This window comes from Ciona intestinalis, unplaced genomic scaffold (genome assembly GCF_000224145.3).
Source record: "Ciona intestinalis unplaced genomic scaffold, KH HT001114.1, whole genome shotgun sequence".
Classification (NCBI taxonomy): Eukaryota; Metazoa; Chordata; class Ascidiacea; order Phlebobranchia; family Cionidae; genus Ciona; species Ciona intestinalis.
In genome coordinates, this window is record NW_004191435.1 from 1 (window position 1) to 15,741 (window position 15,741).

Here is a 15,741-nt window from a genome sequence, read left to right on the forward strand (position 1 = left end):
AGGCACTCAACCAAATATCAGCAATGTAAATGTATACAAAGACATTCTTGCTGATGTAAAAAGAGAGCATGACGAATGCATTACAGCAATAAAGAACGGACAAAAAGAAACTTCTTATCTACAAAATAAAATAAAAACCTTGTCAAACATTTCAACCACAATTGCTGGGTATTCTAGAAGAAAAAGGGATTTGGAAGAAAAGTAATGACTTTAAAACAACATAGTAAACCTCTGTGGTTATACAACATCTACTACTACTTTTCCTGTATTGCTTACACCAATGCCCTTTTTTGTCAACGTTTTGTTGGCATTTTTCTTTAAAGCATTCATTTAAATTTCTGACACATATTAATATGTTTTTACTTTTTAAACCAAAACATTTGAGATCATCTTACATGTCATGTTTGTATCAAAATTAATCAGAAAAACTCTATTTATGTACCCAAATTAAAACAGTTTAAAGATCAAAAAGTAAAGACTAAACATGCTATTAATTCTCAGGCTTGAAATACTTCAAGAAGATAACAAACGTCTTGAAGACGAATTGGAAGATTTACTGAAATCCGACGAAGAAGATGAAGTTGAGGAAGAACCGCGGTTGGTTGAAAGTCCACAAGAAAAGGAAGATCGCCGACCAATCCCAGGTGAAAATCCGATATTTTATTGATAGTATTAATAGAAAATTGTCTTAATCTAAATATTTAGTTCTTATCCTGGTTTGTGTCATAGAAAAAGAAATCTCTTTAAGTATGAGATCGTATTCTTGAGAATCTATTCTCATATAACGGGGTAACCATAGTTTCTAAAATGTGTGTGCTCACCTTGTGCTCACTTACAAGCTATCCTCTGTAACTGAAATGAATGTAACTCACTTTATCCTCGCATGGTCTGTGTCGTGATAAATTCGTTCCAATTGAATATTTGTTGCGGGGGCCATTGCACTTGCGCCGAAACGCTACTGCACCGTTTCAAGGTACATTTTTACCAAATGTACTGTTGGCCTTGCAATGATTTATTTGTAGGTATTACGCAGCGCAATAACCAATTGAAGCTGGATCGGCAGAACATTTTATAAATATGTTGTTTTCCAAGATGTATATTAATATTTTTTCGAATTAATAAAGTTTTATTTTAGAATCGGGTCTAGAGTACAGTCACAAAATTTTATGTTAGTAGCACGGGTAGAATGTATCGAAAGTGGCCGCTATAATTTTTGTATTCTAGGATCACCTTGAACCACCAGCACTTGTAAATTATAAGTAAAATCTGCCTAATGAACTAGCATAAATTAAGTTTGTTAGTGGTACTGTGGGCGTAGAGGTGCGGCGCAGGTGGTTCCTCAAGTCACCTGCCGTATACTCGGCTCGGGACCGTGCTGCCCTCACATGTCTCGGGCTCTGTACTCGCACCTCGCGCTTAACAGCTATCCGACTCCAGCAGAACAGTAACGACTCCGCAACAAGTCCAGGTTTACAACTCAGTTTATTCGACATTACAACATTTACAGGACGATTCAGATAACAGTGAGAACAATGAACATTGCACGTCCCACTCCTGCCCTGGCTCCGACTGCCTTGTTATACAGTACAGGGCAGGGCTATATAATGGGGAAAATGCAAAATGCGAGAGGAAGCATTACACACGAGATATATATTAAATACGAGAAGAAGGTTATAACTTGGTTTCGTCAGTTACAACATTATGCGGCAGGGCTCCGTATTGTCACAGAGCAAGATCTCTCGGCATTGTCCTAATATTACGGATTCCTCATTAATGCGTTTGTGCGCTGGCATTGGTTATATGTGGGAAGGGAACCATTAAGTCCCGTCCGCGTTGCGCCAGCTGGCAACTTTACATGCCACACAATCTTTATGCACATAGTGAAATTTAGATAATTATATATGTTAAATATCTGTGCTTGGAGCACAATTAACCGCTACCGTATTTACTTTTTTTCTAGGGTACAAATAACATATTAACTCAGTTCTGTTTACTTTAAATCAAAAACTTGTTTCCAAAACAAGTTTTAACGTGTAAACGTCATGCCTGGAACGTTTTCATCGGAGGGTCGAAATAAATTTGGATAGGGGGTCATTGTGTTTGTTTTGAGTTACTGCGCAGTAGAGTTTCGTAGTGCTCGGTACAAATGTATTAATCAGAAGGAATATATTACGACACTGGCAAATGGAAGTCGTTAAAACACGAGTGTACACCTCGTGCCAGCTTAGGAGTTACCATGTATGTTACTTTGTGGGTGATTATTTTTTGGGTATATGACCTGTGACAGCAGTAGGCTTTCCATCAGACAAACGAACGTTCTAACCACTGTAGAACATACCGAACAATTGTCTTTAAAAAATTTCGTTACAGGAATATCTGTGGAAGATTGGACCAATGAAAAGTTGTTGCAGGAGTTGGTTATAAAACTTGACACAGCAATTGAGGATGTGTTTAATAAACAAAAATGTTTGTATGTTCCAATCAGTAGGAAGTATGAGGTGGGTAAAATATAATGTCCCCCTTGTTATGGTAATCTGTAACAGAAAAAAATAGCAACATTTTATAACCATGTAGCATTTGCTAGCCTGAGTGTGTCAATAGAATTTAAAATAGTTTATGAAGTTTTTATATCACCTGTATTTACCTCACAATTGTCTCTATTTCCTTATTTGTCAGACAGCTTTCTATCAACTTAAAATGGTATTTAAGCCATGCGTTTTGCCAAAATTTAAATGCTACTAACTAACATGTTTCAAATCCAGGTAGACACATTACTGCAAGACAGAATAGAAGCAAGAGACGAATTACTCGCTGAAGGAAAATTACTTCGACGAGGCAATGCTGTGTATAAGATAGCACTTGATGCTGTTAATGATTTCAATTCATCTGATGAAATTATAGATGAAGGTAGTCATGTTGAGATACTAAGTTGTAAATAATTTGCACAACTTATTTTGTTTATTTCATCTAGTGAGCCAATGTCTAAAATAAATAGAAATTAAAACAAATTTGTCAAACAATCATAACAAGACAATTTGATAGGTTAAAAAAATAATGGCTGTGTTTGTATTTTTAAAATATGCATAGAATAACACAAGCTAACATTTTCTGTTAACAGATTTAGGTGAATACCTGATTAGAGTTTTACAAAATGAAAATTATCTTGAGCGAAGATCATCATCGGTTACAAGTTTAACAGGACAGGTGGGAAAAAATAAAACTTTTTGTGCATTAATATCAGAAACAAAGTTTCTCTTGTTTGTAATAATAAAACAGTTGTAATATTTTTAGTTTCTTACTTTTTTTAAGAGCAAACTTGGGATTTGTGCTGGTAAACACTGCACAAAATAGTTTTTTTATGTTTTATGTTTTGCACCATGACACAACAACTTTAGCATTCACAAACTAATGTTGATGCTTACCACGCAAGTATGTTTAAGTTATATTCATTCATTTTAAAACATTCTAACCTTATCACACTACAGTCCATACATGAAGATGATGATCCAACAAAAGAGAAAGAAGCGGAAACTATCCTCGAATACATCGATAAATTTAATGAGTTGTTCGCAGATGGTTTGTTCAATCAAGCAGCTGTACATGCAGCTAACAGCCCACGGGGTGTGCTAAGGTCTATTGAGACAATGGATAGGTAAGAATAAATATAAGGTCATTTTGATTTATCTGTTTGGTCACAATAACATATATCACAATAATTGATACAATGAAGAGATGGAACTTAAATCCACAAATGTTAAAATCCTTTTAACCAAGTAACATGTATGAGTAAGCGACAAGCGTAGAAAAAAATGAATATTGTAATTTTCGAAGTAAAAATGACAGTGTGTATGAAACTTAGTTGAGCTGCCTTAATAATGTTCATGAATGATATGTTGTGGACATATTTTGTTTTGGTGTGTTACATGTATACATTTATAGCCAAAGTCCATTTTATAAATTGGACTTTTGCCATTAACTTTGCTTTGGTTGTTTTTTAATATACTTTCTTTTCATAATCAATCGAATAAAAACTTATCCAGGACATGAAATCACATTGTACACTCAGTATATGTACCATGTGTAGTTGATTACTTGCATATCACCCACAGGTTTAAAGAAGTGTCCAACAACTACCAAGGCACACCCACCCCACTACTAATGTATGCAGAAGCATTGATGCATGCGTCCAATGCACAAGATCATGTGGCTGATGCTGAGATGTCAACTGTGCTTTCAAGGTTCAATTTACTTAAAAAAAGATATATAAATATAGATGCTTGTACATATAACTGTCATCATGTTTTTGTGTTGAGATTATAATATTTGTCTCTCTGCACAACATGCACACATGCAGCTGCATAAAAATTAAAATAATTGTGGGTGGTAAGTTGTAACTAATTCATACGTCTCTTTTTCGTGTTTAATAAATTTTACCCTTGCAAATAGCTTGTTTTTAAAATACTTTTTATTAAGAAAGACCAACCCTACTTTGCTTCTTGATTTCCATTAACGCATTGGGGACTTTTATGCATATTTCTCAGTTAAAACAGGAGTATAATACCAAACACACATCTTATACCCATACACTGGACCTTATGCCAACTACCAAAAGATATGTTTATTTTATCACCCATAGATGTGCACTGAATGAACACCGACCAGACTTAGTTGAACACTGGACGATTAAAAGATGTATCACACCTTGTGCTGAGGTAGCACACGAGTTGGTTGCATACAGGTAAGCTGCCATGCTTGTATGTATGTGGTTGCACAGCTGTGTGAAATAAAAAGGTTGTTAGGATTTGATGGCGGTTCGTAACTTGTGCTAGATCTATGGTAGAACTGTAATTTATCCCCAAGTGGCCAGGCAGCGGTAGTCAACATACCGTGGGTGTTCTGTTTTATATCTCATACTCCTGACATGTTACCACATGCATTACTTTGTAGATGATTATTGTTAGATAAGTGAAATTAAGCCTTTTAAAATGAATATGCAATGAACTAAGTTAACAAACTTTTGAAAAATTACCAATTGGTTTACACACTGTATGGTTTATAAATGTTGAGAACCAATGTTATTAAGTCTGTTTTAAATTTAAAGTCTTAGGGTTTTTGGAGTATCAGATCCACTTACTTTTTCATTTTTACAAGTTTCCAAAAGAGCAAAGTATCCTGGATAATAAGTCCACCCTTGACCCTTCCACACTGGTAAAAGTTATACCTTGTCTTACAATGCAGTGAAACGAACCCCCAGCATCAAGCACTTTGTCTCTTTACTGCTCAAAGTATTTTCACTGAAGTTAAATCTCATATGGACGCCTGTGTTACAATGTATAAGCTTGGTCATCTCGGGGGTTTGGTGGATTATGCAAAGAATGTTGCACAGTTTACTCGAAGTAAGACAAATAATATACCTTTAAGATTTGGTATTTTATACTACTGCAGCTATTTTGATCAATTCTTTTGCTATCGCATACTATTTATAAAAAAATGTATTTTTATGTATGCCTGATAACTTGGATTTTTGAACAACAAATTTGTTACCACTGTGAAAAGCAATTGATGTTAGGTGTCTTACCCATGCACACACACAGTGATAGCGGTATAAAGTCAAAACTGGTATCTTCTTAATAAGATGTGCACTTACCATTGGTCATGGCACCAGTTTGGTGTGCTAAATATGTTTTAAATGTGCACCACCATTCCTTTTAAAAACAATTTTGTTCATACATATTTACTCTCTTGCAACAAACAAACTAACTTTTGCAACAAACAAAATATTTGGAAAGCAAACCACTTGTACCTTAAAATACTATTTCTATTAAATCTAAAAAATATTATTTCTATTGTAGTGGAATTCCTTAACTTGATCCAGCGATGTCCCAACAGCTCCCTCATGTGGAGCTTGTGTCGTCCACCAGCGGAACTAACTCCAGATCCTCAGGAACAAAGGGACCCAAATCTTCCTATTTATCAACTCTATGCTCTTCCATTGAGGTGAAGATAATCATAGATATGTTTTCTGAATGACATGGTTAAAATACAGTTGTACACATATTTGTCCAACCAAAACCTCCTTGATTATTGTGGTGAATCGAATATACTTTTTGGGTAGGACATTTATCGGATATTGCTCCAACCAAGTAATCACTAATATTACATCACCCACATGAATAGAACTAAACAACAATCATTTTTATCTTGTATGTTATCATGTCATATTGTTTTGTAATTTTTTTCTAGAGTTGATCAAGCAATTGTGTCTCTCATCTCATCTAGCGAGGTTGGGAAGTCGGTAGCAGTGGATGTAATTGATGATCTTTATCAAGGAGTCATTGTATCTGAGGATGTAGTTACCACGGAAACGTTATTCGAGGTCGTCTATGATGAAACAGATGGTGATCTTCCGCCAAATGATACAGATGACTGGTCATGCGTGATCAAATTCTGCTCATCCAATCAGCTTATAGACGCAGCTTTAGAAATTCAAGCTTCAAGAATTGTTAAAGTTGCCGTCACAAAATCTCTTCAGGCGATCGCATTGGATGAAAAAGAGGAATTTGACTATTATACTTAAACTGTTGAAGTATACAAGCAAAGAGTTAACCTATTTACCCTCTTCCAGTAACAGCACGATTTTCACTTTTTTAAAAGAATTCCTAATACCAAACTTTATTTGTATTTGTACTGTTTTCAGCAGTCAGTTTGCTGACACTTGAAGGTTTGGAAATATAATAAAAACTCCCAAAATGCTGCCAGTTTAACAAGTTGTTTTAAAATACAACTCCATACTTTTCTCCCTTTAATTTGTCTTAACAAAGTATAATAAATTAGGTCATAATGTCACACCAATTTAACAACATTTTAGCGTAATAATCTTACTGCAATTTGTTGAAAATATGTCTCAAAATCTATCGGTTTGTTCAGCCAGGAACCCAGAAGGAAAAAAATGAAAGAGGCTTTCATATAGAAGGCAAGGGTTGCTTTTTTAGCATTTCGTAATTTTGGGTTAAAATTGTTCAGCTGTTAAGAGGCCATCCACTTCTTAACCAAGTACGCCAAAGCTTATTAGTCACAACAGAAGCACAAATAAGACCATGTCACCACAATTTATTTGGTGACGTTCAGAAAACATGATTCCCTACAAACTTATTAAGCAGTATCAGACTCACTGGGCGAAAAACAGAAAGAAGATCGTCAGAGCACCGGCAGTTTTAGAGAAAGCTAAAAAATGGGATTTTACGAAACAGTTTCAAAATAAAAGGTGAGATAAAATGCTTAAAACAACTTTTATCTCTCAGGCTTTATTTGGTTGAATAAATATTTAAAAACCAAATAACTTTCATCCTTGCATTTCAATGGTTTCCTCATTAGTTTCATGTTCGTCTTCACTTCCCTCATCCCATTCCTACAATAGAAATAACATAAAATCTTATCTGTAAATAAAAATAGCATGTATAAAAACATATTAGAGTTCTGCCCATACAGCTAAGTTACTTACACATCTGTGCAAAATGAAGAGCCCATCTATAAGCTAAACAATTATTGGAAAAAAGTTACGCTACATAAAACATAGAAATCACATACATCAAACGACTCCGGACTCATCATATTTATATCTTCATCATGGTCATCCGAAGAATCTACAAATAAAGGAAGTTTTATAAAATGATTTCTGTTCCCCCAACATGCATAATTACAGTCTTAGACAGCTTAATTGTTAGCTATACTAAGTTACATACATGGTAACTCAACGGGTATGGGTATGAGATGTATGAAACAGAACAACTGTGTTATAAAAACCGTTTATGGCTATGACCCTCTAAGCCAGGTCAAATAAGCTATGTTCATTCTTTCACCTTCCTCCACCACAAACAAAGCAGGTTGCTCGGAAATTTTTTCAGTGGTTTTCCGTGAAACGATTTGCGTCATGATCAGGTCTAGTTTGCCCTCAAGTTTGGTCAAGCGCTCGTGAGTTTGAGTTCGGACAGAAATTAACTGGTATAAGCCAGTTAAAAGTGGTACAACTTCTGGCAGCTAAAAACAATATTGTGTTATTCTAATTAAAAATGTTTTATTCTAATTAAAAATGTTTTAACTCTAGGTTTACTAGTTATTATAGAGTAATATTACAAAACAATGTCAGTTGTTCTTTTGCTATATTGGTGAGGTCCTTAAGTATTAAAAGTACAGAATGGATACCAAAATGCAGGGCTCGACATTTACGCTTATCCGCTTGTCCCGGACAACCAAAACAGTCCATGCGACAAGTGAATTTGGTTAGGCACTTGTCCGAAGGTATGTTTAAGCTTCACAAACGTGTTGTGTCAAAAAGTGAAGTAAAATTAAGAAATTGTTGATACACACCGGCTCGTGCATTCGTCTGCTTGAGTGTTTGTGCGAGTGTATGTTCGCCAGGCTACACTTGTGCACTCGTCTGTCTGGGTAAATGTGGGACAGTGCGAGTGTGTGTTTGGTGCGAGGTTATATTTTTTTTGGCGGGAATGAAATCAGCTTGCAGAAATTAAAATTTATTTGTAAGTTTTTAAAATGACCGAGACAAAGTTAATGTCTTTATAACTAGCTATTTAATAGGGCTATTAAAATAATTACCCGATTTTTCTATTTTTTAATATATGTATTTTTTATTTTTTTTCACACGTCATTTCATTATTTTACATGTTAAAATGCACTGGCTGTTAAACCATTGTGTTACATATTTCGTAACAAAGATTTAGCTTGGCTGCCCTTCTCTGTAAACAGATTTGAGAAGGCTAGTTCTTTGTTTTAAGGGATTTATTCATTTATTATTATTCTAAGCTTTGTCAGTTAAAGTGTGAAAGGGAAGAAAGTTTTTTTTTTAATTTCACACCCTCCGGCGCATTTGAAACCTTTATATTATATAGCTGCAACACTGCTTTCAACTTTTGCGGGTGTTAAAATCTAGCTGATGCTGATAGGGCAAAAATATGCACTATTTACGTTTGTAGTTGCAATATGGGTAAATAGGTTTCACACACTAAATAAAACCGAGTTTGATAGCTACTGCTTTTAAGACGTGGACAAGCATATTAGCATACATTAAGGTTTGAACATAGCATTTATAATGCATGTTACATAAAATGTTGCGTTTGAAAGAATTGTTCACTTCATTGCGACAAGTAAAAAAATTCCAAGCGCCTAAAAGGCTAAAACAGGTTAATGTAGAGCTCTGAAATGCCAAGTAGAACAACAAACAATAAACTCACAGTCATTAAATATGATGCATGTTGGCTTAACGTTGTTCGCGTCCATTTCATGAAAATCAAACACCTGTAGCAAGTATTATGTGAATAATAAAAAAAAATATTTTTATTCCGTTTATGCAAAACAAATTAAAACTATATTTGATGGAAAATCATATGAAAGATTATAACTTATAAATCTGATAAAATACCCCCCTTTCCCCACCTTGAAAAGACTTTTTCACAGTAAGTTTTTTAAATCAGTATCAAATTAAAATATATTTTTGTGATATATTCAAGGTTTATTTGTAAAATATTAATTTACTTACTTTTCTGGAGTTCCTTTCAATCTTTCTGTTAATTCTTTAAGAAGAGAAACAACATAATTTATTGGGACTTGACGAACTGTGTTCCTAATAAGGTTATCATTGCTGTGTTGAAGTACTTGCTGTGGGATAGTGATGTCATAATGAGGGTTATGATAAGATACAGTAGATTAGGCAATTACAAATTGTAATTGCTTTTTGATTGAAGTCCTTTAGTGTGGCACATTATAGGACCGGAGATATAGGCTGTTTAAACTTTACAATGGAAGTGCCTGACCAGGAAACAACAGCGCTAGATCGAAACGATCTTTACATTTATATTAATAGGCAACCTTATTGCTTCTAATAAACCATAGAAGCGCAGATAACAAACTTTTTAATATCAATATTCAAAAATTTAATCAGTAAACCACATAAGTATCACAGTTAAAATATAAGTTACCACTCACATTAAGTACGTCACGGTCGTTGCTTTGCAAACCTTGCGAAAGAAGAATAGCTAAAGAATCGGCATTTGGTGGTGCTTTGTAGTCTCCATTTGGAGAAGCTGTATCGACGCTCATCGCGGTCAGTCGTTCTTCCAAGGTAAGCTTAATGAAAAATAAAAATGAAATAAAACGTAGATTGCAGTTCATCAGCTTAATATATTTGATATTTGTAAATGAAAACAGGTAAATACAGCATATTAAGACAGATGTCATAGCCCACAGTCAACTATTAAGTAACATAATATGTTTTATCATTCAAGTTTTAAACTTAACACAAGCTTTACCCTGCTGTTAGGTGTTGATACAAGCAAACAAAATTAAATTATATTGCATTTGTCACATTAATCAATGAGGTTCCCTCAATAAGGACTGTGGATGTAACTGCATTTTAAATTTAACCCAGGATTGAAAAAAGAAATCACAAAAAATGTAGCGCCTGTTATATACAGTGTTTGGTACAGTCCTATGCTTTATCTAAGATCAAAGTGAATGAAATTGTAAATTAGTGGATTAGACCAATAATGATAATTTTTTAGTAAAATAGAGACAAACCTGTGCTTCCCCAATAGAAGGGTTTTTCTTTCTTTTTGTTCCAGATTTTTCAACAGCCAACCTGTTATGACCCGGCACACCAGGCACGATGGTCGTCACATTCTCCTTGTTTTTCAATGGTTCCTTTAACTAATGATGTCATAGAAGGAAATTTTAAACAAAGAACAAACGAATATGTAAATATATCTTGTGTGATGAAGCAATAAAAGTTGTTGTAACACAGGTGTTCATGTTGTTAATAAATGGTTTATTATCCCGATGTTGTGGTTGATTAATATTTTAGTACAACTGCCGGCATATATAAGTTTGTGCGTGTTTTTTTTTACTATAGGACTGATGAATAAGACAACTCATAAGGAAGTAAAGAGCCCACCGAGTTGGAGCAATTGCGTAAAAAGGGTAAATACCAATGGATACAAATGCCCACAATGGTAACTGTAGGATCCAGACTACAGGCAGATGTGCTAACGCGATGCCGGTTTTACGATTTTATGTTACACACACACACACATTTATAAAGGTTTAACCTTGGTATTATCCGTTATGCAGCACGTTAATCATAAACGTCAAAGTAGCGCTTGTGTCCTATGATCTTGTTTTAATCACAATGAATTGTGAACTACTATAACATCATACGTTAGGATTACACAATACGTAAGTCACAATAAATGGATTGCATCACAATGCCGCTTGTGACAGGGTGAATTGCCAAAAGTTTGCTATTTCGTAACTTTTTATCCTGGGATAATGGATGACATCATAATACAGCAAGTGATGTAACAGTTTATCGGTGGGAATACAAAATTGCGCAAAATAAGATGACAATAAACTTTTTTGTAACTTCAGAAAATAAATATCCAGGGCTAAAAAGGAAAGTTTTAACATATTTTTTTCTCACCTTTAATTTGTCTTTCTCGATTAAAACATGTACTTGAGCTGGATCTTCACGAATTAAACAGATTTCCGAACCAGAATGTTCTTTTATTTTCTGTAATGATTTGATGAGACAAACCAATCACTTATGATTTATGCTGCACAAAAGGCATGGGCCAAAAAACAGTAGGTCCAAAATGTTTCGTAAAAAAAATGATAATGTTGTGTTTTTATTGTGATTGTAACCTAACGAGAAATCCTTTTAAAATCCAACATTTTACTATCCTTAAACATATTTATTTGAAATAAAAAGCATTAAAATAAACATATATACTTAAGAATTCACGTTAAAATTCCCACCCACCAAAGTTTCAAATGCGATCCCTGCAGTAGTGCCATACGCCAGAACAATGACGGGATCTTCATTTTTCTTGTCGAACGTGGCAGAAATCACAGAAAGTTGTTCGGCTGTTGGGGTAACTACTCTTATATTGTAAATGGGGGTAAGAGGTTTCTTCATTGGTCTAAAATGTAGAAGGTTAAGGTGTTTTGGGGAAAGTAACTTTAATGACAAAAATACAAAATAGGTTCTGTAACATTGCCAAAACACACACTTAAGATTATTTATCACATAGAATGCCTTGTCATTTAAATCATCATATTAATTCGGGATGTGCTGAAGTTGTAAAAGCTCCGGTTCGCCGAGCTTCTACCAAAGGCTCTGCGAAGAGCTGAACCTGCGCACCAATAACGTGATGAAGGAGAAAAGCGTACAAGAATATGCGACTGTTTAGTCGAAAAGGGTCGCTAATCAAAATAACAGAACACATGGTTTGCGTTTAAACAGACATCTCGTTTCGTAATTCCCAGTGTTGCAAAATGTAAAATTCCTGTTAAAAAATTTAACTAAAACTTCTTTATATATAGTTGTTGTAGCACTTTTTTATTATTTCATTATAAAAATAGTTCAAGAGTTTTTAGCTTTTTACTTAAAACCAGATACGGAAACATCGTGCCCACGTGAAATTCGATAACGGTCGTAATTGGGCACGGACAGAGCGACGTGTCGCCGTCGCGAAACCAAGATTCAGCGCAAGCCATTGCCGCGGTGTGCAGTGTCGCCAAAATCTACTGCAGATGACCCATCTTACGCAACTAAATGCTTGTCTTAATTTATGCCAGTTAGTAAATTTTGTCGCTTTTCCTTTGTCGATTTACCGTTCCTGTTAATCGACAGACTCGGGAGACGAGTGATCTTTTCGTCAGCATGTAGATACGATAATATAGATAAACAATTACAACAATTTGCGCAATCGTTCACATATATTAAAAGCAGACGTATTGTAGTTTGATTTAAATCAACTACAAACGATCGTTACTTCGACGTGCGCCGTTATTCGTTTAGAGCTATGAAAATAGGTAGAAAATTTCTGAAGGGGATGTTCAACTCCCAATCCGCCCCTCTAGATCGGCCACCAATGTGACGTATTATGACGTCGGAATGATTAATTTTGTCGCGACAATTTGGAAAACCTTATTTTGAACCCCAGTCTAAAAACGTGTAAACCGCTTAATTGGAGAATATTTGCCATAAATTCGCATAATATAAACACACAAGATTCCAGAGGTGTTTCTCAGACCCGTTAGCTAGCTAGCGAATTCTCCTGCTGACTGCTACGTTACCCGTATACAGGACTTTATGTTTCGTAACAATGAACAGTCTACGTCACCTTGCGAACTTCCGGTATTGCATATGGCCGAAGGCCATGGATAAAAATTGTTACTAGACATAAAAAAAGTTTTGATGTAACACTTGTTAGGGGTGCACACACACACACACACACATTCGACAATGTCAAACCAATTTTCTGAAAAAAACTTTGTTGCTCTACGATCTGGACCGCACAATAAATCGTTGGCTTATAGCCAAAAAGCGCTTTTAAAACCTGTTAGTGGGGTTTATTTAATAAAAGTATATGCTAGCGCGAATTAATAACTTTAGTAATTGTAACTAAACGTTTCAAACCATTAGCGTCAGATTGCACGTGTGACCTATGTCGTCATAGACAATGCGCACGATGTCCCGCAAAACATCGTTAATATACAGCAGTGCAAATTCTGGACAAATTTTGTTTGCTTATTACAGCCTGATTAAAGGCTAAATCCCTTCATTTTACACGCAAATGAGAGGAAAGCATCGCCCAGTTTATGTTGCTAATTCAGGACCAGTAGAATTACGAATATGCCGCACGAATCCCAATGACCTATGTCGCAGCACTGAAGACTCACGTCGGCAACCGGCAATTGCCAACGGTTTTGCCGACGCATTTGGACAAACCGTCAGCAGTTTATTGCCGACGATGTAGAAAAAAATTTAAAAAAAAAATTTTTTTTAAACAAAATATTTTATTGCAAACGCGAAATTGCAAAAATTACAGGCGATAAAAGCTAAAAGTGAGGTAATATAATACATATAGTAGTGGTATATAGCAAATAAAGTCAGGTGCACCGATTTCCTAACGCACCTGCGCGTTGACTATGACGTCATTAACGTCCTTGTATACAAGCGGCGCATACGTTTTTTTTTCGGCGGGAATTGGTAACACGACCTTTCTCACAGCTGTGTGTAAAATAAATGTAATTTGCGGTAATAAATAGCCTAGATATGTTCCAGAAGTAACACTGCTGTATATTTAGGATGTTTTCCTCAGCCAAGCGTTATGTTTATTACGAAATAGTAAGGATTCACACGTGGATTCATTGCACCATAATAGCGATTGTTTGACCTGGCAATTGATTATAATAGCAATTCACACCCTGATTATTTGCGTCATAATAACGATTGTCCCCTTGATTATTTAGCCAGCAGGAGGTTGAAAACAGGTTGGATATTTGCCTTTTTACGTATGCGATCAAGTAAAGGATTGATACATTTGCAATAAATACTTCGACCTGGGCTATGAAGCAGACGATGTTGGTAATGTTTCGCCAATTTGGTGTTAACAATAGGAATGTGTTGAAGTTGTAAAAGCTCAGGTTCGCCGAGCGCCGAGATTCAACCAAAAGCTCGGCACGAGCTTATGACGTCATTAAGGAGAAAGGCGTACGAGAATACGTTCCTTTTTGGACGAAAAGCGTCGCTAATTAAAATCATTTAGAACACGTGGGTTGCGGTGAAAGAGAAGCTGTAATGCAGCACTTTGTATTATTTCAATATAAAAAAGTTTAGGAATTTATGGTTTTTTATTAAAAATCCGTCTAATCAGATACGAAACATTGGGCGCTCGTGTTATACGATACCGACTGTAATTCGAGACGGGCAAATTCGCACTGACGTTGCGATTCGTGACCTCACGCCTGGCCACGGGTCTTTTAAATCCTTGGCAATATTGCCGACGTATTTTGAAAACCGTCGTCAACTGTACTTTTATACGAGTCTCCAGGGCTGTATGTCGTCATAGTCAACGCGCACGTTGTCGCGCGAAAATTGGTGCACCCCAAAATTAACAAAGATTGATAAAAAAAATCGACGTCTATGCGCGTGCAACATTATAGAAATAGCATAGGGCTCAGCGCTCAGCCAATTTTCAGCAGAGCATCAAAAATAGAGACGTTCGGGCACAAGCTTTTGAGTTCAGGCTTAACTCGGCACTAGGGATGTGCTGAAGTTGAAAAAGCTCGGGTTCGCCGAGCGCCGAGCTTCAACGAAAAGCTCGGCACGAGCCCGAGCCCGAGCACCTATGAAATCATCAAGGAGAAAGGCGTACGAGAATGCGTTCCTATTCAGCCGAAAAGCGCCGCTAATCAAAATAATACAGAACACGTGGTTTGCGGTTAAAGACGCGTCTCGCTTTTCATAATTCCTACTGTTGCAAAATGTAAAATTCATACAAATAATATTTAATTAATCAATTATTTATAACTGTTACAGCCAGTGGCACAACTAGCAAGTTTCTACGCAAGTTCATCTTGGATAATGTAACGGTATTTACGTCAGAATAAACCTTTACGATCGTTACATCACAAACGAGATTGTTGGAAAACAATCGTGTTTTATTCGCTTCCATACGATCTGTAGTTTGTGTATAATTTTTGTTTCTGATGATTAGTTTAATGCAGGTAAATTATGTTAATTTTAATTGGTGCAAATATAAGAGCGAGGAGCGACGCTATCAGTAAATTAGAACCAACATAAATTGTAATATGATATTACAAAGTATCGTCCCGGTCGAGCTTGGACAGAAGCCAAAAACATCGTTGATGGCGCGCAGAGAACAG

At 35.7% G+C, this 15,741-nt stretch overlaps 2 protein-coding genes across 2 annotated transcripts in view; one reads left to right on the forward strand and one right to left on the reverse strand.

Moving 5' to 3' along the window:
* The first annotated feature begins 6 nt into the window (after positions 1-6).
* Positions 7-6,764, forward strand: LOC100186311 (clathrin heavy chain linker domain-containing protein 1-like). The gene is made up of 11 exons (XM_009863470.3): positions 7-201; positions 502-644; positions 2,371-2,498; positions 2,763-2,907; positions 3,119-3,204; positions 3,486-3,652; positions 4,110-4,238; positions 4,637-4,738; positions 5,239-5,396; positions 5,853-5,997; positions 6,244-6,764. Exons 6-11 carry the CDS (start codon positions 3,645-3,647, stop codon positions 6,575-6,577), a joined length of 876 nt encoding a protein of 291 aa, XP_009861772.1. The 5' UTR covers positions 7-201; positions 502-644; positions 2,371-2,498; positions 2,763-2,907; positions 3,119-3,204; positions 3,486-3,644; the 3' UTR covers positions 6,578-6,764.
* Positions 6,765-6,967: 203 nt separating this feature from the next.
* LOC100185508 (WD repeat-containing protein 43) overlaps positions 6,968-15,741 on the reverse strand; it is a 13,719-nt gene continuing 4,945 nt past the window's right edge. Inside the window, exons 7-15 of the mRNA XM_002128587.5 lie at positions 11,828-11,987; positions 11,489-11,578; positions 10,591-10,719; positions 10,000-10,140; positions 9,554-9,672; positions 9,249-9,312; positions 7,860-8,037; positions 7,588-7,643; positions 6,968-7,408 (exon numbers count right to left, since the gene is read on the reverse strand). Of these exons, the coding sequence (XP_002128623.1) occupies positions 7,343-7,408; positions 7,588-7,643; positions 7,860-8,037; positions 9,249-9,312; positions 9,554-9,672; positions 10,000-10,140; positions 10,591-10,719; positions 11,489-11,578; positions 11,828-11,987 (1,003 nt within the window). The 3' untranslated portion in view covers positions 6,968-7,342. The remainder of the gene's footprint in view (positions 7,409-7,587; positions 7,644-7,859; positions 8,038-9,248; positions 9,313-9,553; positions 9,673-9,999; positions 10,141-10,590; positions 10,720-11,488; positions 11,579-11,827; positions 11,988-15,741) is intronic.